We start from the raw sequence: 25,750 nt of genomic DNA on the forward strand, positions 1-25,750 counted from the left end.
GAAATACTCAGTCTAGCATATCAGGCTCACAGCGGTCTGCAGAATATCTTACAAAAAAAACAGAAGTTGGATATGAAGACCATAACTGTGTCCCAAATCCACAAACTAATACTGAGCAGGTGCACTGGAAAAGTGACCAAATTAAGTATATTCAAAAAAAAGTCTGTGTGCAGTTTGAAAACATGCCTCCAAAAGGCAGCTCAGTGCCCAGTTTTCCCCCTTCAGTTGTCTCTGCTCTTATTTTTTGTGATTTTCTTTAACTTTCAGAGCAGATTTTGTGCACACATTTCAGAGCTCTGGCTACAAAGCTGGTTGTTTGTTTATTAGTTTTTTTACCTTTTGGGGGTATCATCTAAGTGATACAAATGATATGAGAGCTTCTTCTTGGAGAGCGGCAGCTGAAACTCTGATCCAGGATTGTGCCAGACAGGGAGAGAAAGTAAAGAAAGTGAGATCAAAGCAGAGCAGAGAGAGGTGAACAGGTTTCCAGTGTCTCCTCAGACATAATAGAGGCTGTCAGTGCCAAGCTGCACCTCCTCCATCTCTGCCACCTCTCAACTCCTCCTCCTCCTACCTCATCCATCTGCACCGTGCTGTCTGCTCAATTCAAACTCTCCACTTATCAAACTTCAGACAGTCTGTTGAGCAACACGGCGCATATCTCCGTTAATTTTCTTCACGAAAATTTGGCCACAGTTGACCTTTTTTCTTTAAACTGCAGTTTCCTTTCCACGTAAACTCATTTTCATAGTCATTTAATGTCTTTTTAGGGCCTTGTTAATGAGTCAGCGGTCTGAAGAAACTGCAATGGTTTCCTTCTGTGTCTAATAAATCGGTAAAAATATAGTTTAACTCGCACCTCATTGGGCAGAATGACAAATCAAACGTGCTTTCTTAGCAGGCCTGTGTTTTCCGACAGCTCATGTGATGCCTCGTTTTTATTGCCTGATGGGAAAACCTCTTTATTGTGGCAACTTTAAGGAGAAAAGACACATTACCAGAAAAAGAGCAAATACCAATACAGTTTAACAATCATTATATGGGGATAGCAGACAGATTCCTATGAGAACATAAGAAATAAGGAGTTTGAAAGTTGAGGCGATCGGCCATTTTCCAGTCGTTGTGTATTAACGAGGCGACCAGCTGCTCGAGCATGTTGGGATTCCACACAGCGGTGAAGTCCACCAAAGATGTCGCTCATCTCTTTGGTATGATGGGTTTTTTTTTTAGGATTGCATCAGATTTCTCTCTGTCTGTGTCTCTCTCTCTCTCTCTCTCTCTCTGTCTGTCTCTCTCTGTCGTCTCTTTCTGTCTCAGGTTTGTTAGACTGAGGATATGAGCTCATGAGTGGCGAGTCAGACAGGATGACGTGTGCGATACCCTCAGCTCTCTGGAGCTGTTTTATACATCGCTGATGTAACAGATAATAATAACAATCGTCATTCCATTTCTTCATTTCGTTTGGGAGCCAAGTAGGTGGGTTATTGTCCGATTTGTCATTTTAAAAAAACCCTCTTTTTTTCCTCTCTGCTTTTTCCTTTTTAGATGGTCACCACCTCTGGGAGACTGAGGCCAAGGTTGATAGAGACGTCTCCAAGCCTGTAAGTGATACATGTGACACTGTTATTGTGACGAAGCCAGTCTCCTTTCAGGATTAAAGCACTGTGGAGAAAGCAGCTGTTCTCGATCATTTGACTGAACTGAGTGGCAAAACATCTTCAATCAATTAAACCAAAAAAATGATGTCTAAATCAAGTGAGCTGCGAGTGAGAGGAGCTCCATCCTGCCTGCTGATTCCTGAATCACAAATCTAGATTCTAGATCTATATCTAGATTTATTTGCTCCGATTTTTTCACCTCAATACAATGCAGGATGACTGGAACTACTTCCTACAGAAGAAATAGTTCCTACAAAAAAAGAAAATATTCACAGTGAATTCTGTGGACTATCTGAATTAAGAAGGAAGTAACATCTTTAAGTGTCATTGTTTTATGTTGTGAGCACCACAAACAAAATTCCAGTTACATGGGTTACAGGTACAAGCCACAGCTATAATACTTTTTTGTTTGTTTAACATTACTTTAAAGGAATAGTTTGACATTTTGGGAAATACCCTTTCTTGCCAAGAGTCAGATGCGAGCAGTGACACCACTCTTGTGTCTGTACAGTAAATATGAAGCTACCGCTGCCTGTTGTTAGCTTAGCTTAGCATAAAGACTGGAAACAGGGGGAAACGGATAGCCTGGCTCCGTCTGAAGGTAACACAATCCTCCTACCAGCGGCTCTGAAGTTCACTAATTAACATGCTATATCTTGTTTGTTTAATCTGAACAAAAAACTGAAACATACAAACAGTTTTATGAGGATTAGGTGGGTTTTGTTAGCTTTGGCTGGCTAGCTGTTTTCCCCTGTTTGCACTCTTTGTACTAAGCTAATCGGCTGCTGGCTGTAGCTTCATATTTATCGTGCAGACTTGAGTGTGGTATCGATCTTCTCTGACTCTCAACAAGAAAGCAAATAAGTGTATTTCCCGAATTGTCAAACTATTCCTTTAAACAATGTGTTGCTAACACAAAGTTAATATGAACATGGGATGAAGACACAGTGGTCTACACAAGCACAGTCAACGACACACACACACACAGAAGTGTAACTGGAATATGACTAGATTTTCGTCGGGACCTCGGGGGGAAACAGCAGTGTTGTGTTTGAAACGTGTGGAAAAGGTTTTCAAAAGTTCAACCTTCAACCTGTGGGAGTTTGGGCTTGGCAGTGTGTCTGTCTCTTGGCCTGTGACAGAGAGAGCGAGAGGGAGATGTAGTGGTGGGAGTCTGGGAGATAGACGAGGGGATTAGAGGGTGTCTATATGTGAGGCGCTGCACCTGCTCCCAGTGTCTTCCCATTGCAAAACATATACACTTTCCCTCTCTCTCGCTCTCACACACACACACACACACACACACACACACAGCGACTGCTGGGACACATCTGTCTGCTTGAATAGACAAAAGGCCTCCCTCCCCTCCCCTCCCTCCCCTCCCTCCCCTCCCAGCCCAGTCTGCTGGATTGGACCCATTTTAAACACTGACGCTGCCTTGGCCAGGTTTAACCTCTCTTGCTGTTGCACCACAACGCCGACCAAACCACAAATTCAGAATACCTCACTGCCTCCGTCACCTGCACAGACTGACCTCCCCCAAGAGGGAGGTAGATGCGGGAGGAAGAGGGGATGATTTAGTTTTGAGTTTAAGAATTATTTACAATTAGATGCATCAGATTACTCACATAAACTTAGATGAATGGTCATGACGCGCTCACTTGAGGTGTCCAAAAATGCTCCGTCACACTCAATTTGTCAGATTTTTCCTCCTCCCCTCCACATGAGAGAAATTACTTTTGTCAGGTAAAAACATCTCAGTCGAGTTTTTGGTGATTTTCATACACAAATTGAAGGTCCTCTCGGTCCTCAGTGGGTTGAGATAATTTCACAAAACAACACGTGCATACAAAAACCTTCATAAGTAAGTGAGTGATTTCGTGCGTGATTTTGGATTCAAAATGAATATGTGTAAACTGACATGTTGGACAGCAGCAAATATTCCCGTTCAACCAGGACACAATTACAGGCTGCGCAGTGCAAATGGTGGAGCGCCAGCTAACTCTCTGAAGGACAGCTGGACGGTGGTGAATAAGAGATGTCGAAAAGCCTCATCTGGCTTCGCTTGACTTTACGACTGTAGTGATTTAATGTAACGCGTGTCAGCTCTCACCTGTACATGTCAGGGCCAGCCGTCCTCCGAAGCACAGTTTTGTAGACAGATGACTTCCTCCCTGGCTACTGAGCAGCACCTCCAACACACTCAGACATGTTTATTCACACACACACATGCACAGAAACACACACAACTGAACTCAGGAACGTGGTCTCTCCTGGCCTTAGCCTTCTCCTCAGACAGCAGGAAGCTCTGCTGGGGAAATAAACTATCTGGACAATTCACTGCGCGAACAACCGTAGATCTCTATGACCTTACTTCACGGTCTCTCTGTGGCTCTCTTGTTTGGGATTAAAACCACATTTTTAGATTTTATCCACCGTCCAGAAAAACACACGCGACCCCAGGCCGTGGGTTTAAAGGAAAGCAGAGAGTCCAATCCAGACCTCACATCCTCTTTACTGACCCTCACTGTCCCTCCTAACCGTCCCCACAAAGACAGAAACAATACAAAATACGAATAATAGGTACTAATACTTCAGAGCTCGAAGAGGTCACCACAAGCAGTCAACTAAAGTGAAAACAAAAACAACAACAAAAAAAAACAATAAATACATAATGTGTGTATCCTTTTTTATATTCAAGATAAGATAAAAATAACACTTTATTGATCCCGAGGGGGAAATTAAGTGTTGCGGCAGCACAAGAGACAGAACAGACACAAAAAAAACACTCAATAAACATAAAAAAAATATGTCGTAGAAACAAATAAGAAAGCATAATACAGTAATCTAGGCATAATATCTTTGTTTATACAAACTATATGAATTCATTTCTTAATTTCAGAATTCAATACTCGTTGAAATCCCTCCGTATCGGAACCAAAGACTCTCCACTCCGGTCCATGTGAACTTCTACGTCTGCAACGGCAAGAGGAAAAGAAGCCAGTACCAACACTTCACCTACGTCCCTGCCAGCGGTAAAGCTCTCCTCCTCACACACACTGACACACGGCTGTCGTGGTCCGGCCAGCCTTTCTCTTAAAGATGCACTGAGGGAGGTGTTTTAGATAACGTTTTGATGAGATTACACAATTCAAACAAAACATTTTGAACCGCTGCTCACTGTGATGATGTCATTCAATACTTAACTTTACAGATTCACCATCCAGATCAGGTCAGAAATAGTCTTAGAGGGGGGGGGGGGGTGTCATACTGCCAGCCAATCATTGTAGTGGATCATAATTGATGCTGTACCAAACGTTTGGTGAAAAATCCCTCAGCATATCTTTGCTTATTCTGCCTTTCTTTTACTTTCCTGTCATCACTCTCAGTCTGCTCTTTGCCTTTCATATCCCAGACTAATTAGAAACATTTTCGCCAGCGTTTTACATCTGAGGACGAGAACAAACTGTTTGTTTTCCCCCTTGTCTGGTGGTTTGCAAGGGAGGAACAAAGCAACGCTATTATTCCTTCATTGTAAAAAAAAACAAAAAAAAAAAACAACAACTATAAAATCTGTTCTTTTCCATACCTGTAGCTGCATGAACGCTGCAGTGACTGGACACACAAGGGCGGGGAGAGGGGCATGGGAAACGCATGTTATTTGAATAGAGAACCTAATGCCAAGCTAAATATAAACACTGACCCACCAACTGAAATGTAAAAACCGCTGCTAATTGCCCTCCGGGCTTGGAGCGAAAATCCAGTGGGTGGTTCAAAGCTTGTGATTCAAGTGAACTGGCCCAGCCCTGTACGTGGGCGACGGAGTGTCCCGCCGTGAAAGTGCAGCATTGTCCTCGGGATGCAGAGGGTGTGAGGGAGGGGAGAGGCTGGGGGACAGCTGGTCTGGTCAGTGTCTCCTAAAGGGTGAGAGTCTGTGAAGGCAACAAGCCAGCCGGGTGAACAATAAGATCCTCAAGAGAAGGAGAAAGTCAAGAAAAGTTTTAAATGAGTGAAAACGCAGGACAAATGATGTACGTCTGTCAAAAATGACATGCGAATGAATTTCAGTTTTCCCTTTAAAATCACGTCACTGTAACTTTTGCAGCAGCAGCAGCAGCAGCAGCAGCAGGTGTTACAGCAGCTCGTACAAAAACACCAGATTTATTTTGGGACATACAGTACACACACGGCTGAGTTTCACACTCCGGAAACCCAGGGGCGGGCTCTCCTTTTGTGGCAAGACAAACATTTGCACTTCTTCTGCTCCTTTCTGTGCATATGCCTATCCTCCACAGGCAGGCAGACTTACTTCCTCCAAACGAGCCCAAAATAGGGGTGCATGTGCTATTTTAGTGCTGTGGTTGCCGTAACCATCTCATCACAGTTCCTCCTTTACAGTTGGTGACAGTGGGGGCTTCAGTAAGGCGTGACGCGTCCTAGTTTCACTCATTTCTTTAGACTAATTAACCCCTTATTTAGCCTGGTACACCCTGTAAGATTAAAAATATCTTTTTCAAGAAAAAAAAGATAAAATATAACAATAACACTCGCAGAAGGAAGAATAAAGTAATTTACTACTTCGATTTCAAGCACATGCTTCATATTATAGTCTTGAACAGCTTCGCCACAAAGAAAAGAAGGACTAGATCCAGTTTAGTGATGCAGTGATGTCGTTTGCTTGTAACTGGACTGAAACGCTTGTTATATAAGATTGATGTCGTGTCAGGAGCTGCAGCGGATTGACGGCCCACATTTTAAAACTTGGTGTCCAGCGTGTTGTTGCACTGGAATCTGGACGGGTGGCCAAGATGCCGGCGGCCGAGAACAAGTCCTGCCTCATTTGAACTCAGCGTTGGTTCTCGCTCGTACGATAACCACAATCCTCAAACACCCTGAAGCCTCCATTTTGTCTTTCTCTGCTACATCTCGTGTTAAAGAGCAGCTTTCACGTTCAGTTAAAACTATTTCTCTTTTGTCTCAATGAGCGAGCAGTAATTTATTTTAAATTGCTGAACCCTGCTGAGCATGAAGCTGCTGTTACAGCAACATATTTCATATCGCACATTTAGTGGATATTAGCACCAGAGCAGCAGCCAAAGAAAATAGGCATTTTATTATAGAAGCAGCTGGATGTTTCTCGTGTTGATGAGTCATCCCTTTTTTCCTGCTTTTTTTTTTTTTTTCTACTTTTCGTGAATATTTTCAGCAGGGTGGGAGAGCTCAGGCCCAGACACAGAGTCTCATTGATGAGAGTGTTTGTTTGGCAGCGGGTATCCTAGCCACAAACCCACTCACTCACTCACACTTGCAGGAAGGTTAGAATATGTGTTTACTCATTTAGCTTCTCCCTCTTCTTCTCTCAGTTCCAACAATAAAGACGGAGCCGCATGACGACTACGACGCCCCTCTGGTGTGCAGCCAGCGTGGTCCTGGTCTGTCCTTGCACCCAAAGCCATACTTCCCCCCTCAGGTCATGACCCCGATGATGACCTCTGACCTCAGGCCGTGTGGGGTGGGCGGGGCATACTCTGTCAGCCAGCAAAGATTGGCAGCCAAGCCGTCCTCGCTGCCCTCCCCGAGCACCAGCCCCAAACTGCACGACTTGTCGCCGTCGCCTTTCTCCAAGTGCCTCTCTACGGCCCCAGCAGTCCAACACCCGGGCCAACAGTCCCCAATCCCGCACGTCTCCATCATCCAGGAGACGCCCGGGCGCTACCAGCCGCCAAGCCTCTACCCACCCAGCAGCTCCTCCTCCTCCCCGACTTCACAGCCCTCCACCCCGACCGACAGCCCTTTCTCTCCGGCCCACTGCATGACACCAGCCCAGCCGGTCAGCGGCAGCACCAGCCCAGGAGCTCAGCAGCACCCCAAGGTGCCAGAGAGGGGGCGGGGCTCCATTCAGGAGGACGGTAGCCCCCCGACGCTGGCCGTCAGCATCAAACAAGAACCACAGGAGCTGGACCAGATGTACCTTGATGATGGTGAGTGAAGTTTTTATTATTATACAAAATCTGGCTAATCCAGCGCATGGAAGAAATTATAAAGTGAGCAACCCGTCCAGCCGCCGTAATTAACTAAACAAAAAGGTTTTTATTGCCCTCCAGCATATAATGACTATAATACATCTGCAGGTGCTGATAGGATTTTTGATCAATATCATATGACTCACCGATCGTTTCGCCAGGAGCTGAAACATTTGGCCTTCAAAATTCAGTCTGGAGCTTTTGTTTTGGAGCAAATCTCCTCACCCATTGTCATCTAAAGGAATAGTTCAACATTTTGGGAAATTCTTATTTGCTTTCTTGTTCGAGAGTTAGATGAGAAGATTGATACCGCTCTCATGTCTGTACTGTAAGTATGAAGCTACCGCCAGCAGCCGGTTAGCTTAGCTTAGCATAAAGACTGGAAACAGAGGGAAACAGCTAGCCTGGCTCTGCCAAAAGGTAAGAAAATCCTCCTACCAGCACCTCTAAAGCTCACCAATGAACATGTTATATCTTGTTTGTTGTCTGTATGAAATCTAAATGTGAAAACGACACATGCGTTTATGGGGGGACTATTTCTTCTAACTCTCACCACGAAATCAAATAAGCATATATCCCAAAATGTTATGTTATGTCAAACAATTTCTCAACGCAGGACAGACAAACAACACATTTTACCAATTAAAAAAAAAAGCTGTCAAAGGCGTTTTGATTTTTTAACATCTCTTGACTCACTTTTGTGGTGCTTCAGTCAGCTTTGTTCGTGGTCTGACTACTGAGGTAATTAGATCAAAGAAACCTGGTGGTCTAGTATTTGATATATACGCCTTTAAACCCTGAATGAGACAAGCCTGCCTAAAGCTCGCTGATATAATAATGGCAGTTTTTCTTGTGGCCCCCTTTTATTTATCTCAGAGAGAGCAGGGTTTTAGAGCAGAAACTTTATGATCTCACTGCTCTGGCCTCTGCGCTCACCACTGAGGTTCGGGGGCCGTGCGTTCTGCGCTGCGGTGATTTGAAATAAATTGGATAAATGATCTTCCTCGAGGGCAAGAAGAAACAGTCCCTGGCTGTGTGCGAGTCCTGTGGAGAAAAGGAGTGCAGTAGATTAAGAAATACTAACCAGCAGCTATCAGCGGACAGAGCAGCGGGGCTTTGATCCGTCACCAGAGCCCCTGCTGAATCGTCTGGCCGAGCTTCCTGACGATGGAGAGTGAGACGCTGTTGTTGGGCTGCAGACTGCAGGACTCAGACTGTTCCCGTGCCACTTCCTCTGAACAGTCTGGGTAAATACATTAACACTTGTTAGCTCTGTCTGCGGGGAGATTTGGCTGGCTAGAGCTAAAGATTTGATTTGTAATTATGCTCTCACTGGAGCCACCACTGCTCATTCTTTTGGGGATTTTTTTTTTTTGTTTAAACCAGGTGTAGTTATAAGTTTTAAAGTACACCACCATAACCATAATAGATATTTCTGAGGAGCTGGGCCCCCATTTACACTTGTTTTCATTGGCAAAGGATATTTTACAAAGCATTCCAAACCTAACGTGGCTTCTCACTTCATTAAAACCTTTGGCAGAGTTTGATACGACTTTTTGCTTTATGGTCCTGCTCAGGTGTGGCGTTACTGTAATTTCATGTCGGCCATGCTCATTAAAACTTCAACTCTAACATGTTAGACTTTTAGGGAGCTGAGACACTGACTGTCATTACAAGTATTCAATGAAAATAGGACCGTGTGTGTGTGTGTGTTTGCGGGCTGTAATTTAGAATATAATGATCTGTACATTATTGCCAGAGGTTAAGATTAATCATTGGCATTTATTTATTTAATGCAGTGCAATTTAATTTAATTCCAGAACAATTTAACACAAATGATATAAGTGAATAATTTAAAGGCTTGAAGCCGCTTCACTTTTAAATGAAAGCGACTCAGTCAGGTGTTTTCGATCTTTGTTGTTGCCCTTTTGTCTGTAATCAGAGCTGATATCTTTTCCCCGTTTGTTCAGCCCCCTCTGTTGCACATTTTTTCACCCCGTCCCCTGAGAGGTTACGAACATGTCTGCTCATGGAAAGTCTGAACAGTGTCGTCTGGGCCCCCGAGCCGGAGCTATAGGCTGCAGGGTGCACAGTTTGAACTCCACCCGCTGCTGAGGCTGAGGGAGATGGAGGCCGGCCACGCTGCCATAAAACTTGCTGACTGGAGAGGTTTGCATGCTTCCCTTTGGCTTCAGAGAGAGTCTGGAAGAGGCGGCCAAAGCCATACGTTATACTGCACAGTAGTGTGCCGAAGACTTTTGTCAGCGGTGAGGTAACATGAGCGAAACGTGCATTTGGAAGTCAGATCGGAGCCAAAGAGCATTACGAAATGCTTTTTTTATGGCGTGTTGTGGCCTTGTTAGATGTCAGAACAGTACAATTGATGACCAGAGACTTTAGATGATCATAGGAAAAGTATTTGAGAGTGAACTTGTGACTATTACCCGGCTGAAGACCCTGTCTGATTCTACACAGTAAAACTCACTTGTTTCTTCAAATTGTTTGCAGCGACAGCTTGACGCAAAAAACAAGCTTTTTGTTTTATAGTTTATATGATCAAAATATTTTCACACAGACTTTACTCGTATCACATTTATGGTATGGCGTTTAAGCAGAGCACCGTTGGAGGAAATGTGTCGTTGGTTTATCGCGTATTCATCAACATCCACATCTGCTATGTGTTACTTGATGCCAGTTACAGTTATTGATGCATTTCTAAATGCAACGAGTGGCCAGAAAAGAAAAAAACACACCAGTATGATGTAATGCAATGCAACAGCCCTGCAATTAAAAAACGACCTTATTTAAAAAGTTCAGTTCACTTTCCTTTTACTTTGCTGCTTCAGGTGTTGATTCAACTTTTTCAATACGTTTTGAAGCTGAAGGTGTTCCTAATATTTTGTCCTCCTGATTTGAATATACGAATATTGAATATTAGAAACATTGTGCAGTACGATACAATCCAATACGACAACAATAAAAGGAAACCACAGCCTCAACAATGACCATCCAGTTGAATTTTATTACAGATATTACAGATTAAAACACAGGGAGAGGCAGTGCAACAGATGTAATGTATATACATAGGTCGTGTAGCTGAAGCTAATTTGCAGCCCCCTTCCCTGGTCAGACTTTTAGATTCAGGTTAAAACAACTCAACAAACATCTGGACACAATAGATGCAGGATAAGATAGTGTGTGTGCATGTGTCTGAGTGTATTCATTGTGTATGCAAGGCATATATCTGTGAGAGTGTGTATGTATACAGTTTGTAGGCATATATGTATGTCGACATTTTTACAAAGGTCTTTTATTATAGGATTGTTTTGCTGTATTTTCCTGGTTACTCAGTACAAAGAAAGAGCATTGTCATTGTGGTGATATTTTGCTGAAGTCTGAAGTCCATTTTCTCTCTATTATTCTGTAATGCTAAAGCCAACAAAACGCTATTGTCCAGACCTTTTCTTTTTAAATGATACCTGGGTTAAAACGAAAATTGGCAGAATCTGTGGTGAACTACAGAACCGCTCTGTGGGACTGCCTCGCAGTAACCCAGTAGGAGCCTCATAATGTGGGCCAAGAACATCTCGTGGCTTGTGGCCTGGGCTTGACGTGGCAGTAAACGGGGGTGGGGGGGGGTTGTGGTGTTTTCTGTCCCCCCAACCTCTCTCTCTCTCATTGTCTCAGCTCTGGTCCCTCAGCTGATTTATTCACCGCGTTCAGAGAGGTTGCTGAGTATCTCGCCGGCTGATCGGTTCCTCTGTAGTACTGTGTTATTATGTTATTACAGGCCGGATCGCGTCGACGCGTTTCAGCCTTTAATGAGGCAAACAGCGCTGTCCTGCTAATTGTTTGGGAGTTCCTCGTTTGTGGGGGGGGGTTTCCTGGTTGGAGAGCCGGGCTGTATCAGTGAGCTCCAGCTGGTGTGGACCTCCATGGGACAGGAAACCAGTTCCTGGATTACTTCATATCAAACCCCCTTCCTTGCTCTTGCATAACTGTAAAGCTTGAGACAAGTTAACTCACCAACATCACAGGGACTTGTGTTAAATTAATAGCAATGCAGCCCAGTTAATCAAAGATGTTTGTGGGGTTTTTAGTTAGTTATATGTCACTATATCACATGCATGACCCCAAATAATGTACATACAGTACACTGCGTATTCACCTGTATTCTTTCGTAAGAAACAAGTAGCCTTTCCTCTTTGACAAAACAATATCACCACAAGGTCCATTTAATAACTGTTTTGCAGCTTTTAGTCATATCACATGATCTTCCTCAGTTTGCCCAGTTGTCACAGGTATGTAGATGTTAACAGATTTTCTGAGCACTTTAGGAACTTTTAGTCTATTTTTGGCTAAAAAGCTGAAGTTCCCTCTTGACCTTGGAAACAATCACACCGCAAGGTCCATTTAGTCGCTCTTCCGGAGCTTTTGATCGTACCACAATCATATCAATAATGAGCTCTGAACCTCAGCTTTTAAGCCAACGTGGACAAGAAGTCCTTAATGAAAATAATAATAAACATTTGAACATTTACAACTCCATCCGCTGACGGAGATCATGTGATCACGTACAATAAATAAATAAAAAAAGTTATTTTGTTCAAAATTCAGTTCAGTTTTTCTGAATGACAAACAGAGAACCCAGAGTTTATTATGCCACTCGCAGTGTTTGCTGGTGTTAGCTCGTTTGAAGCATCTCTATCACTCTTGAGAAAATCAATGTGACCGGAGAACACATGACACAGATGTCACGCTGGTGCTGGGCCTATTTTTAGGACTTTGTTGTAAACACACTTAGAGATCAATAGATTGACTTTTTTTTTCAATTAGATCCTCCACATCAAATGTGACGGCACAATGAAAAGTGGGCCATGGCAACGGGCACATAAACAGTAAATGTTGTGGCCTCAGTGGGGCAAAAGATAAAGTTTTACTGCCGGGCCTTTGTTTTATATCAGAGTTCTGTCTTTACACCTTTTCATTATTATGTGAAAGCTATTCCACCACATATGGCACAAAGGAAAAATATCTGTACGCCATAATTCATCCGTGATTTTGACGTTTACCGGACAGGTGATGACATGATGTGGAGGTCTGACAATGTCTTGATGTGCTAAATTTACAGTCGGCGTCCAGGCTCGATGTGCGCGTTGAGAAGTCGTTGTAATAACGTCCCCTTGAGGTTTGAACTCAAAGATTATATCCTTCCACCTCCAGATGCGCAGAAGGTCAAAGCCAGATCAAATAGAGGAGAGGAGGTCAGTCAGTTCAGTCTGGGCCGGGAAGAGCACACATGGCAGCGGAACGACACACTGTAGGAGGGTGGAGATGAGGTTTGAGTGTTTATTTCTTCTGGTATGTCTTTTGGTAATATTGGTCATATTCTCACATTCACATGGCTGGTGGCAGCATGCTGTCCTGACGATGAGCTACGTTAGAAAGCATCTTGCATTACCGTATACACAGAAAAATACACCATTCTTATCCCACTGTTACCATAACAGAGTTACTGCTGGTCCTGATGAAACTGAGGCTGAAGTCTGGGGTGTTTACGTTTAATTTGATCAAGTCAGGCCTCATTTAGGGAGGAGATTTCATTCTCTCCACTTCACTCTGTATTAACATGGAACAGATATGTTACACAGCTAAAGTAAAGGTGAAAACCAGTGGCTTTGCATGTTTTTAGTCCATTATAAAACACAAATCACAAATAGCAGACGTTTTTAGGTTGATTTCTCTACCTTCCAGACTCGCCTCTGTTTCAGCACACAAGCAAATTCAACTTTCAGAGACCTGACAACCTTTTTGAGATCGTTATCAACTTTATTTAACAATCAAAGTCCATTATTGTTGCATGATAAAGCAGCCGTGAGCAGAGAGCATTTTGAAAACTCATCTTAGTGGTGCATTAAGGGTCAGTCTCACATCCGAGAGTCAACAAACAAAACTGCTGTATTCATGATCTTTGTTGTTGGAAAATTTAACCAAGAAGTAAAAAAAGTAAAATGTTTATTTTAATGAATTGTTTTAAAAAGGGTTTAGTAGAGCAGCCTACTCTTAGATGTCGGATTTATGAGCGTCCTTGAATGCACCATTATTGGGTGAAGCAAAGGTAAAAGAAAATTCACTGCAAGCTGATTTTTAATGATGTATTGGAAATAATAGGAGCCAATGGCTTCCTACATGGTGGAAAAGCAGTATAGAAACTTGGTATGTGATATAAAATATGTAAGTGGGATAAACCAGTGGGTTGGTGCTTTAAAGGGGGCACTCCAGTGATTTAGTATTGTACCTCCATAAAGTTGGGGCCTCACAAGAGACAGATTTTCAAAAGCAGAGGTGTTTTGACTTTTAGTCCCTAGTACGTGTCGAGCTCCACATTTCCCATAATGCAACCAACAGCATCATTTCATATGACCATGTCTGTCCGGTAAACTCGTCTTTCAAAGCCCTTACCCCCGGTTTAGAAAGCTCTCCTCAGTAGTACTCCTCAGGACGAGTAAACTGACCTTTATGTGTAAAATTGGTGGAGTGGCCCTTTAAAAATTAAAGTTTGGATGACAAGTTTATCCTCTACTAAATCAAGCGGAAGTGACTCAGAGCACCTGAATATAAATGTCACTGCTGTTCTGACATATTGCTGTGAATCTCATAGTCGCGTAATAGGTTCAGTGTGTCCGTGTGTTTCTGTGACACTCTCCTGCGAGATCGCTGTTGTACTGTAGTTATCAAACCTCTCAAGAGATCGTACTGTTCCTCTATTAATAGCAGCCAATCAGGGAGCCAAACACATTAACTTCATGTCTAGACGAGTGTAACATGTCGCTCTGTAATTGTAAACAGCTTCATTCAGAATTTAGGTGATTTCTTGTTTTTCATCCACACTTTCAGTTTTGTTCCTCGCCAGTTATTTTGTTTTTATGACACATTTATATGTTGTTTTGTTTTTACCATGGCAGCCTCCTGCACACTTCCAAAACAGCTCAAGATCTTTTTGTGTTTGTACATGTGAGGCACGTCATCTTTTTTCAAGATAGGAAGCGGCTGTGCCAGTGCTGGGTCACAGAGGGAAGGAGCTCTGCTGCCTGCGATAAAAATAAACATTAACAACAAAAAAGCAAGTCCATTGTGTGGAGGGGGAATCTCAGGTTTCCAGGCTGCTTGTCCGGTGTCCAGTCAGTCAGAGGGAATTCCTCCCTCGGCCTGCTGGCTCGGTTTCTCGTGGGGCCGGCTCCAGGGGTGTCCCCCTTCCCCATGCACATTTCTCATCCCTGTGAGAGCTGAGAAAGAGGCCTGAACCTGAACCCGGAGGCTGATTAAAAATGCGAGAAGCTGATTAGAGAGGGAGGAACTGTCTCTTCAAAGTAATAAACGAGCTCACAGATAAGAAAGGTAAAAGCTGATGAAAAATGAACCGTCTCAATCCCCCTTTAGTGATTTGTCCTTTTCTCTGTTATCAGTACATTGATATCTATATATTTTCCTGGTTTAGCTTCAGTCAGCCTGCTCAGTTGCTCTTGGATCACCCCCCCACCCCTCCCTCCGTCAGCCAAAGAACACAGCTGATAAAAACAGATAAACAAGTGCACCTGGATCCTTTAGAGACAGCAGGAGGTTGCATCATCTCTCTTGATAAAAAAAGGTCTGGGGATCTCAGATACAGAGTGATTCTATTATGTTGACTCAGAGGAAATAACAGGTTGCTACCGAGCTCAGAGAGTTTTATTCGCAGTGGCTGGAAATAGCACCTTTGAGCTGCACTAATAAATATTTTTGTATTAACAATGGAAAAAGGCACTATGTGTAATGTGAAAGGTGTCACTCGACTCTATGGAGTGTTTTAGCCTCTTGTATGCTACCTGCCCAGCAACGAATGGTTAACACAGTTAGCGAACATAATGGAGCATTTAGCAGCTAAAGAGCCTGATGTTTTGTTTATTCAAGACAAAACAGAACTAAAAGGAGAGTGAATGTTTTGACTTTTCGTGTCAGAAACACAAACAAATGCTAATGTTGCTCCGGGTCTGCTAGATGTGTAAATTAGCAACTGTCTGCTAACATTTTAGCGAAATCAACTTTGTTGGCTTTTGTCGGTGTCGTGTTTATAGCTCGCTGCTCTGCCAAAAACAATCAATTCATGCAAGTTTAAGCTATTAATTTAAAGCCCCTGAAAACTGTTTTTTAGAATTTAAGTAAACATTAAATATTCATGACCAAATAAGCAACAATCAGTTTAGTTAAGGGGGTAAAAACATCCGCTATTATTTATTTAGTTTAGTTTTTAGTTTAACTGTCAAAAATGGATAAGTTGTTCAATTGATGGTGTCCTGACAAGTCATCAGATTTTCACTCAAATGTTTCTAAATTCTGATTGGTGCCAGAAAATATGTGACATCGCCTTTTTCCAACGGAGTCCCGCCCACTTCAAACCAGCAGAAAATGTTGTGTCCATGTCAGATCCTGTCCCTGGCAGGAAGCTAATTGAGAAATTAGGCTTTGAGGGCATTTAAAGATATTACATGCAGCATTATAATGTACAGTCACACACTCAGATGTATATATTAACCATCCTTCCTCTCTTTTCCTTTGCAGTCAATGAGATCATCAGGAACGACCTGTCGAGCATCTCCGTCCACAGCCACGCGTAGTTTCCCCGTCACCACCACAACTGACGCAGGAAACAAAAATAAAGGGAAACACCAAACAAAATTTGACATTATGCGTTTCATACTTGGACTACAGCATGCAGGAAGCAGCTAAAGGAAACGCAAGGAGAACAAATGTAAATGTATTGTGCAGATGACCAGGGTCCAACGTGTGCCTTGTTTTTCATATTTCATGCCTTCACACAGAAATTATCCAAGGAATACGTCACATGACTGACTTTTTTTTAAGACGTGTAAATTGAGTATGTAGCAAACAAACCTGCCACCCGACCCCCACGACAAATTATGCTTTTAGTGGACCAAAAATGTGTTTTATATGTCTTTCTGTGCTGCAGTTTGTAAATGATCCAGTGCCTATGAGTTATGTAATTTGTATATACAGTATCTGTAGTGCTTCAGTTTGCATATCTGGCTTTACAGAGAGACGATTTAAAAGAGAAGTGCCTTTTTGACTGGAAACATAAAAAAGTGGCTTCACGTGTTCACCGTCAACATTTTCTTTAAAGGGAGGTAATGTAACTTTAGCCGAATAGTGGCTGCTGCCGCTACAAATGGCAATTTTGGGATAACGCTGAATGCTGAAAGACAGTAACGGTAGCACAAATAGGGGATTGTCCCGAAGTTTGTAAAAGTTTAAAGTTTGCTGACATTAGCTTGACATTAACAGCTACTGGTCGTACCAGACCACGCAAGGCTGAAGCAACAAAACTGGTCAGAGTTCAACTTTTAATTTGTAAAAGAAACAGTTTGTCTGTCAGGAGTTGCATCGTCTCACTTTGAATCATATTTGGTTAGCGTGTCTGCATGGACATGCAAAATTGAATACATTCTCTGTATTCACAACCAAGAAAAAGCACTTAACCACTATGCCTGTGGTGATACTTGTAGTTATTCCGTTAAGACAACAAGTTACTGTCACTTGAAGTCACAACAACGACACAACTTTCCAGATGATAAGTTACCCAAACCTCGTGTTGTCCTTACGTCTTTATGCACTCTTGCAGTACAAAAAACTCTGTGTACTCACAGAATCAGAGTCATTTTGTCATTTTTCTAAATAAAATAAATAATATAGACAGCAACTTGAAAATAACATGAACTTTGGAGTACAATGGTTTGACTTTTATTGAAGGAGAAATCATCTCAGTTTTGACAAAGCTTGACTTTTATTATTCCTATGCAACATGCAGGTCGCATTAGTCTCTCGAAGAATGTAAACATTCACCGTTGTATCTGAGAAGGCCTCTAATCCAAAGAATACTTCACAACGGTGAAACAGCAATACAAATATATACATTCTTTACTGTTTGTTTTTGTATTTTCATATTTATTCTCTTAGCATGTGCTCTGTTTATTCATGTTTATCATGCAGCTTCTTTTACATGTTTACCAACATACTGTGGTTTATCTACTAATTTGTTCGTGCTCTTATAGCAAAACTGAACGGGCTCACACACTTGTTCCCAGTTTTATATGTATTTATGAGTCTTAATCCTTGTAACTGAAGGGCATGAAAGAAGCCATACTGAAATGTTTACCGCAGAGGTTATTGTTAGTCTACAACTCATAAATCTGCTTTGTGATCTATTTTGTGTATTTGTCAATAAACAAGCCTTCATCTCTTTCATCTGAATGATCTGTGTCTCGCATGAAATCTGTCAGTATATGCTGTGCGTGTCATGCCTTTAGATTAGATTAATATGGACGACAGCAACGGTGAAAACACACTATAACTGATCTGTTTAACTTTGCAAACGTCCATTTAAAGTGTTTACCGAAGCAGTTTTAGGTCTTCATCCCATCGGGAGTCGTTGCAGTTTAAACCTCAAGTTGATTGGAAACTATTATTTACACTCAAAAACAATTTTTTTTCAGTCCACTCTTCAGAATTCAAAGCTGTCGTTACAGTTAATACTAACGTTAGAGAAAAGTAGCTACAGTCAGTAAAGAGAGGCAGAAATCTCTAAGAGCAGCTAGGTTTCAACTTTGAACACAGGAAGTCAAGACCAAACACACACACACACACACACACACACACACACACACACTGTAGCTTTAAAGCAGAAATCAATCTCACACCCATTAAAACCCACAACCGTCACCAATACAGACGCAGCACTGTCTCACTGTAGATCTGCAGTACACCAGCGTCTGATCACAGCTCAGCAAAACTCTGTCACACGTCTCCGTCTTGATCAATCAAAACCACCAGTCAGAGTTAAATCCTACATTAAAAACAGTCCTGACAGCCTGTCGTTGTTATGTAACGTTACTCTTCATGTCTGGATGTCAGTGGTGTTACGGTGCACACTGACACCCGGTGGTCTGCAGGGTGTCTGCTGGACTTTACACGTGAATCTCAGCGCTGACAAACAGTCCATAGGTTATTCGTATGTGGTTTTGTTGTTGTTGTTGTTGTTGTTGTTTTGTCCCAGCCTGAACTCCTCTGACACGGAAACTCTGCTGTTATGAAAATGAGGACGTGTTATGATTGACAGGTTGTTGGTTTTGCTCAGCTGGCTTGCACCTGTCTTCAATTAGGAAAATCAGGTGTCATTTTTACTCAGTAGAGTTTTCTGTTGGTCATTCGTTTGGTAACATCAAACAGCAGCTGAACACGGCAGGTAAGTGTTATAGATTACATGATTACAGGTTTCATTGACAGCTATAATTAATAGAACAAGACAGAAGTCATGAGGACGGTTTAATATGAAATGATATTTCATTTACTGTGATGTTGCAATATCTAACCTTAAATTAAGTGCTATTACATCCTTATATATATATATATATATTAACCTTAACTTAAAATAAGAAAACGTGATTACACTGCATGACATTTCTATTTTCACGTTTCTTTGTCTGTAGTTAAGTGATATTATTTTGACTTTTTTCAACTCAAAACTAATTGTTTATAAAATATTTTTTGAGAATCAAGTGTGCAGTGATCTAGTTTCAAGATACTAGCACTTCGATTTTTTCTTCGGGGACTTTATTTGTACTGGAAAAACATTGAGTTTACGTTGCATTGGTGTGTTTTCATTAATTTATGTATAGAACGTGCTAATAAAACAAAACAAAATCAGGTCAAACGTTTTATAGAATGAAGGAGTCTCTATATTGATGTGAAATCTGCAGCTTCCTTTGCTTTTACATAAACAGACAAAACAAAGAGAACAGAAATGTCTAAACCTCCATCAGCAGCTTCTCTCTGATGGTTTGCTTCTTCCAGCTCTGAACACCAGTTTGGTAAAATGAAGAATGTCACATCCAACTCCAGCGAAGGCGACTTCTGTCAGTTCGGAGTGGGCTACGTAGTGTGTCTCTCACTGATCGACATCATTACTCTCCTCGTGGGACAACCAGTGGTCGCCAAACTGCTGTGGATCACCTTCACGTCCATGAAGACTATAGACATCCTGAATTTTAATTTAGCTCTCTTCCACAACTTACAGTACTTGATGTCCATCTTGCATTTATTTATCCTGTTTTTGCTGCCAGACACCCAGACAGAAATCCTCAAGTTTATGTTCGTGTACTCATCAATCGGAGGGCCGATGAGTTTGTCTTTTATCTGCATGGAGAGATACGTTGCTGTGATTCACCCCACGTCTTATCCTCTGCTGAAGACACACAGGTGCAGGGAGGTTAGCGCTGTCACGGTGTGGCTCGTTTCCGTGCCCACTGCTTTGATGAGTGTCTTGGCTGAGGATACTCTCTCCCCTCTCAGAGAGGAAGTGTTAAGAATTATTCCGTTATCTGTGATGATGGTCATGACTGCAATGGTGGTGCGGTGCAGCGTCAGTATTTTGAGGACACTGAAGAAGTCCGGTCCTGGGAAAGACAAGCTGCATCCTGTCAAGAAGAGAGCCTTTAAAACTGTGTGTGCCACTTCAACCATCGCCGTGTTTTGTTACACTCCAGTTACCTTATTGCAAAACTTTACATTTATAGATGGCACTACACAGGAGTGTGTAGTTACACCCGCATGTATATTCATGTTGTCTGTTGCGAGTGTTGTGCATCCACTGTTTTACCTCTCCACCCAAGGGAAGTTGTTTACCTGCTTAAAGCTTAAAGCCAGGTGGTTTTCTTTGAATCCTCTTCTCCTGACATGAACAACAAATCTGACAATACTGAACTCTGAGTTTACCTGCATGCAAACCTGTAGAATTAGAAAACACAAGCACATTCTTACATATTCATAGCTAAGAAACAACAAGCGTCTGATAGAAATCCTGTAATCTAGACTTTGGAGCAAACTTTAGTTACTGGAAGAAATGCAGGATGAAGATTTAACTATAATAATAACTCTTTGATGGAGAAATAATCTCATTGATTGCGTTAAGCCTTAATATCAGGAGCCATAGCCTCTTCATTATTCATCAGTTTTGCAGGTTTCTGCCTCTGATGCCAAAATGGAAATCATAGAATGAATCATAGACTGTGGAAAATATGATGATGCACCATAATGATCGCATCACATGAAAATATTATGTAAATTAGATTTGTGTTGATAGAGTGTTTCTTTTGCACTGTACTGAATGTTTTATTGTTATTTATTTTATTGGTACGTTGCATAGTAGTATATAAAGTAATGTATATAATTAGTCAGTTTCAGAAGACACCTGTGAGGGTGAACTAAAGATATGCGTGTGTTTGCTGTGTAATCCCCAAAAAAATGTTTTTATGTGTTTATTTTCTAATTTTACTCACTAACTTTATTTATTTATTCATAGAAAGAAAGTGTCCCATGTTACATTCTGAAAAATCCATGTATGTTCAGGATCGTCTGTCGCCTGATTGTCCAGTCAGGTCAGCATGTGAAGACATGTAAACAGGTAAAAATGTTCCTTTAGTAATGTTGGGTTTGAATCTTTATAGTGTAATGTCACATCATACAATAAACAATATGATTGAAGCACATGTAAATAAAAATAACGATAATGTGTTTGAAGAATTATTATATTACAAATCATTCATTTCAACACAAGTTATGTAAATACATTTTTCTACAAACTAAACTAGATATTGTAACTTTCAATACACTGAACGTTCAGACCAGTCACATATAAACAGAAGGGTACATATAATATATATATGGTTAATAAAGAATAAACAGGTTGAACCTGAGACATATAAAGAGGCTAGCACTCACAAATGACCGTAGTTTCAGCTTTACTGAAGTCAAGCTCGAAACAGCAAATATGTTTCTATATTTTTGGAGTAACTTCACTTCATTTTCTTTTTTATTGAACTCACTCTGCTTATTTGTCAGTTCAATAGACTTTTGTTCCTGGTTGAAGATCTAAAAAAAAAAGCTGTAACATAAAGGCAAAGAGTAGTAATTAGTTATTTTATCCCTAATAATTGCCCCGTTGGCTGTATAGTAGAGCCACACGCCTGTCGGGGGAGATTTATAGGACCCAACATTGAGTCCAAACTGTATCATCAACAGAAATTCACTACTTCAGCTTCTGCAAAGTTTTCACTCCGTCTGAAGCAAGTAAGGCTACATTATAACTGGCTCACCTGTTGCAGTTATGCACCTATATCTTTGTGGTGAGCTCTCAAATGACAGGTTCAGATTTCAGATGTTGCAAAGTAAATGAATCCTCATATGAAAAAAATAACAATTAATAGGCTTCCTGCGTTGAATATCTGCATAACAAAGATGTGAAACCTGTCGAGCCTTTGCTGCCTCCAGTCTCTTCTGCGTGGCTTCTTCATTCAGGGGCATTTTGTGTTGCATGGATCCCCTGATGAGAAGTAGCTGTACACGCTGACCACTGGAAACATGGTCACAGCTCCCAGCAGAGAGCCCAGTTGCACTACAGCTCCACACCACACGAGGGCGCTGTGGCCCTCGTCGCGCAGGATCACCCCGATGATCACCTTCACGTAGGACAGAGCGAGAACAAAGAGGATCCAGGCCAACACCTGAGGAGCAGAGGCAGGTGAGTTTGAACTATTTCCATTTTGGATGCCTGCATGTCGTGTTTCAGTAACGTTCATTCATTTTTACACAAGTGAACAGGAAGATAATGGAGATTATTGAAGCCTAAATGAAGCCTGACTGTGTACTCACAATGATGACACCACCTGACGTTTCATGAACCAGCAGTGGACATGGACTCAGCACTGCCATGCTCATTATAAAAGCTCCTACTCCACTGCCTATCACTGTGAGCGCTCCCATCAGCAGCAGAGATCTGTGAGAGGACACATTCCTTTTCAAATATCGTCTATTTCAGGGTTTCATTTGGCCGCCAGCGTCTATTAACGCTTGCATTTAAAGATCAAAACAATAAATGCATTGCACACACAAACAAGAGGTGTTACAATATATATATCACAATACAAATATGACACAGTGTGGAGCTGAAGACTTGATTAAAAGTTAAAGTTCATAGTCTTAAAAATGTCTTTGTCCCACTCCACAATTTTAAAATCAGTGTCTGTAAAGATGTATAAAAAGAAAGGGCTGAAACGATCAGTAGATCATCTGATTAATTGGCAAATATTTTTTATAATCTATTAATCGTTTTGAGTTATTTCTTCAGCAACATTGCCAAACATTTCCCAGTTCCAGCTTGTTAATTATAAGGATTTGCTGCCTTATGAATGTAAACTGAATGTCTTTGGGTTTTAGACTGTTGGTTGCACAAACAAGCAATTTAAATATGTCACTTTGGGCTCTTGGAAACTGGACTAATTGAGAAAATAAGGCAGATTAATTGATTATAAAAATAGGGAATTATCACTACACACCGACCTTATAGGGAAGAACATGGCGATGAAGCAGGCGAGAGGGTTTGACACAGCAGCCATGGTGGCTGATAAGTGATAGGCGTTGTTCCCGTACGGCAGGCATGAGTAGGACTGCACAGAGGGGAGCACCACGTTGGTCAGAGCGTTCGCCCAGGCCAGGATCGCAAAGATATAAAACACCTGCATCCAGCTGTAGGAGCCGGTGCCAAAGCCGCTTCTGCACTTCTGGTTTGCTGGTCTGTATGGATCCATCATGGGCTTCTCCTCGGCCCACTTCCTGTTTTTGTGAGATTCCTCTTTCACCCCGTTGGTGTATCGACCGTTCGTATGCTCCCGGGCCACAGATGGGTGGTAGTTCAGCAGCAGGAACGCCGCCAGGCACACCAGCATCATGGCACTGAGGAAGAAGAAAAACACCTCAGCTGAGAAGATGGCTGGCTGATACTGGGCCTGGAGGTCAAAGGTCAAGGCACTGTAGGAGGCGTTCAGGGTGCGGTTTAGTGACTGTGTGCTGTTTATGCAGTGGACCACCCCGACACCCTGGATCAAAGCCACTACAGCAGGCAGCAGGCCGCTCACGCCCTCCCCGATGTAGTAGGTGGTCAGATACTGAGGCTTGAGGCGCATCATGAAGGGCAGGAAGGTGACGGAGGAAGTGCAGTCGACAGCAGAGAGGAAGAAAGTTAAGACGAGGAGGGCCACACTTCGAGGAACACCGGCCACAACGACAGTCTCCTTCCAGAAGAAACCCAGCAGGAAGGTCGCCACAGTGCCCAGGCCGATGATGACGTATATGACGGCCGTCTCGTTCAGGGCGCCGGGCCGGAAGCGATGCATCAAAGTGACGAAGAGAGGCCCGACGTTGGCCATCTGGATGAGGACGGAGAGGTAAGAGGGCAGGTACCAGCCCTCTGGGATCTGGGGGACAATGAGGGGCAGCTCCACCCACAGGCCATTGATGGAGACCCAGGAGCCCATCCCGAACAGACACGCCAACAGGTGGGTGAGAAGCGACATGATGGAGGTGTGTTGCTCTAGAAATACACAAAAAATGTCTGTGAATAAACACATCAGCTGTCCTTTAAGTCCCTACTGAATTGGAAAACCTGGACCTTGTCTTTACATGCTGGTGAGTGTCCACCACTAAAGACTGAAATATCTCAACAACTATTAGATGGATTGCCATGAAAATTGTGGCCAATTGCCATGGTTACCAGAGGATCCTAATGACTTTGATGATCCCCAGACTTTTCCTCTAGTGCCAGGTCAACCTTTCATTATCACTTTCATCGTTTATTCTCAACATCTACTGGATGGATTGGCAATCGAAACATTGCACCTAACCTAGAGAATCTTTTAATCAGCGCTCAGCAGTTCAGCTGAACCACAGCACCACAAACTGAAAGCCTCTTGGCTCCGTTTTGTTCATATCTTAAAACGTCAAATCAATAATAAAGCAGTATAGAATGGGAAATTATTAAAATGAGTAAAACAATGAGACAAGTCAACAAAAGCGGTACTACAGAGAATGTCAATGGTAAACTCAACATCACAGATTAATGTGTTACCATGAGGGAGCATCCCTCTGCCAACACTTGCTAAAGGTGCAGTACATTTAGTTAATGTTTCCTTGAAGTCTTGTCTTTTCCTGGTCTGTTAGCTGTGAAATGGTTTCATTTTGAGCAGATTCTCAGTCAGTCCCGTCAGCTGAAACGTGTTGCATGCTAAAAATGTTACATGCAGATTTCAGGGCCAGATTTCATCAATGTCAAGCTATTTCATTTGATCACAGACAGGATGTGGGTGAAAGCCGCTTAAAACACCAAGCATGCAGCAAAAGAAACATGACCACCTGCTGCACTGGTAACTATTATATAACCTAAGAAAACATCTGAGCAGTGCATTGTTTATTTTACAAGAGACTTCTTGCAGTGGAGTCTTTGATCCGTGAAAAGCGCATTATCTAACTTTAAACAATCTCCTGAAAAAGTTGAGTTGTAGTTAAACTCACTGAATCTGGATATTTAGCATATGAACATTAGAATATTACAGAATCAGCAAATAAATCTGTTCAAAACATCAACAGCTCTGTGCATAATACATGAAAAATAGCTGAGCCTTCAGTCAACAGTTTTCCCTGTTGGTCACAAATTTCAAACCATAAAAGTATGAAAATGAAATGGCATGAAATGTATGCACCCCTGCAGATACTCACATGCTGTTTGGTGGAGAGTTTTCAGTTTTCTGCAGAGAGAAAGAAGTCCTGTGCAGTAAACTGTGTGTGTGTGTGCGTCAAGGGATTAAACCCTCCTTGGGTCGAGTGGGTGTGAGAGCATGTGGCCAACCATGACACATGTTTGGTTAACTAATCATTGTCTCAACCTTAAAAACATTCACAGTCGGGATCATCAATAAACGTCACATGTTGTGATGTTGCCTTGAAGCAGTTTCTAAATGAGTGAGACGCATTCAAGAATCTACAGAATTCCTTAATTCTGCTTAAGGGGATCATGGGAGCAGAGCAGAGGTGAAAGTGACTGAAGTGTTTACACCGTTCACTTACACAACAACACATTTCATTAGCTGATTTAAGGTGGACAAGGTATTACAAATCCCCATGCACTTT

General features: G+C 42.1%; 2 protein-coding genes across 3 annotated transcripts in view; one reads left to right on the forward strand and one right to left on the reverse strand.

Annotated features, from left to right (window-relative positions):
- Nucleotides 1-16,335, forward strand: part of nfatc1 (nuclear factor of activated T cells 1) — a 35,523-nt gene extending 19,188 nt beyond the window's left edge. The window contains exons 7-10 of one of the 2 annotated variants that reach the window (XM_070921579.1): nucleotides 1,546-1,601; nucleotides 4,561-4,693; nucleotides 7,022-7,639; nucleotides 16,280-16,335. In XM_070921579.1, coding sequence (XP_070777680.1) covers nucleotides 1,546-1,601; nucleotides 4,561-4,693; nucleotides 7,022-7,639; nucleotides 16,280-16,335 — 863 coding nt within the window. Of the gene's footprint in view, nucleotides 1-1,545; nucleotides 1,602-4,560; nucleotides 4,694-7,021; nucleotides 7,640-12,904; nucleotides 13,006-16,279 lie in introns of those variants that run through there. The other variant, XM_070921578.1, reaches the window with a different exon arrangement.
- Nucleotides 16,336-22,083: 5,748 nt separating this feature from the next.
- Nucleotides 22,084-24,141, reverse strand: slc52a3-2a (solute carrier family 52 member 3-2a). Its single transcript, XM_070921849.1, has 3 exons — nucleotides 23,129-24,141; nucleotides 22,442-22,565; nucleotides 22,084-22,293 (listed from the first exon to the last, which is right to left on the reverse strand). Exons 1-3 carry the CDS (start codon nucleotides 24,139-24,141, stop codon nucleotides 22,084-22,086), a joined length of 1,347 nt encoding a protein of 448 aa, XP_070777950.1.
- Nucleotides 24,142-25,750: the final 1,609 nt, after the last annotated feature.

Source organism: Enoplosus armatus, chromosome 16 (genome assembly GCF_043641665.1).
Source record: "Enoplosus armatus isolate fEnoArm2 chromosome 16, fEnoArm2.hap1, whole genome shotgun sequence".
In the NCBI taxonomy this organism is placed as follows: domain Eukaryota; kingdom Metazoa; phylum Chordata; class Actinopteri; order Centrarchiformes; family Enoplosidae; genus Enoplosus; species Enoplosus armatus.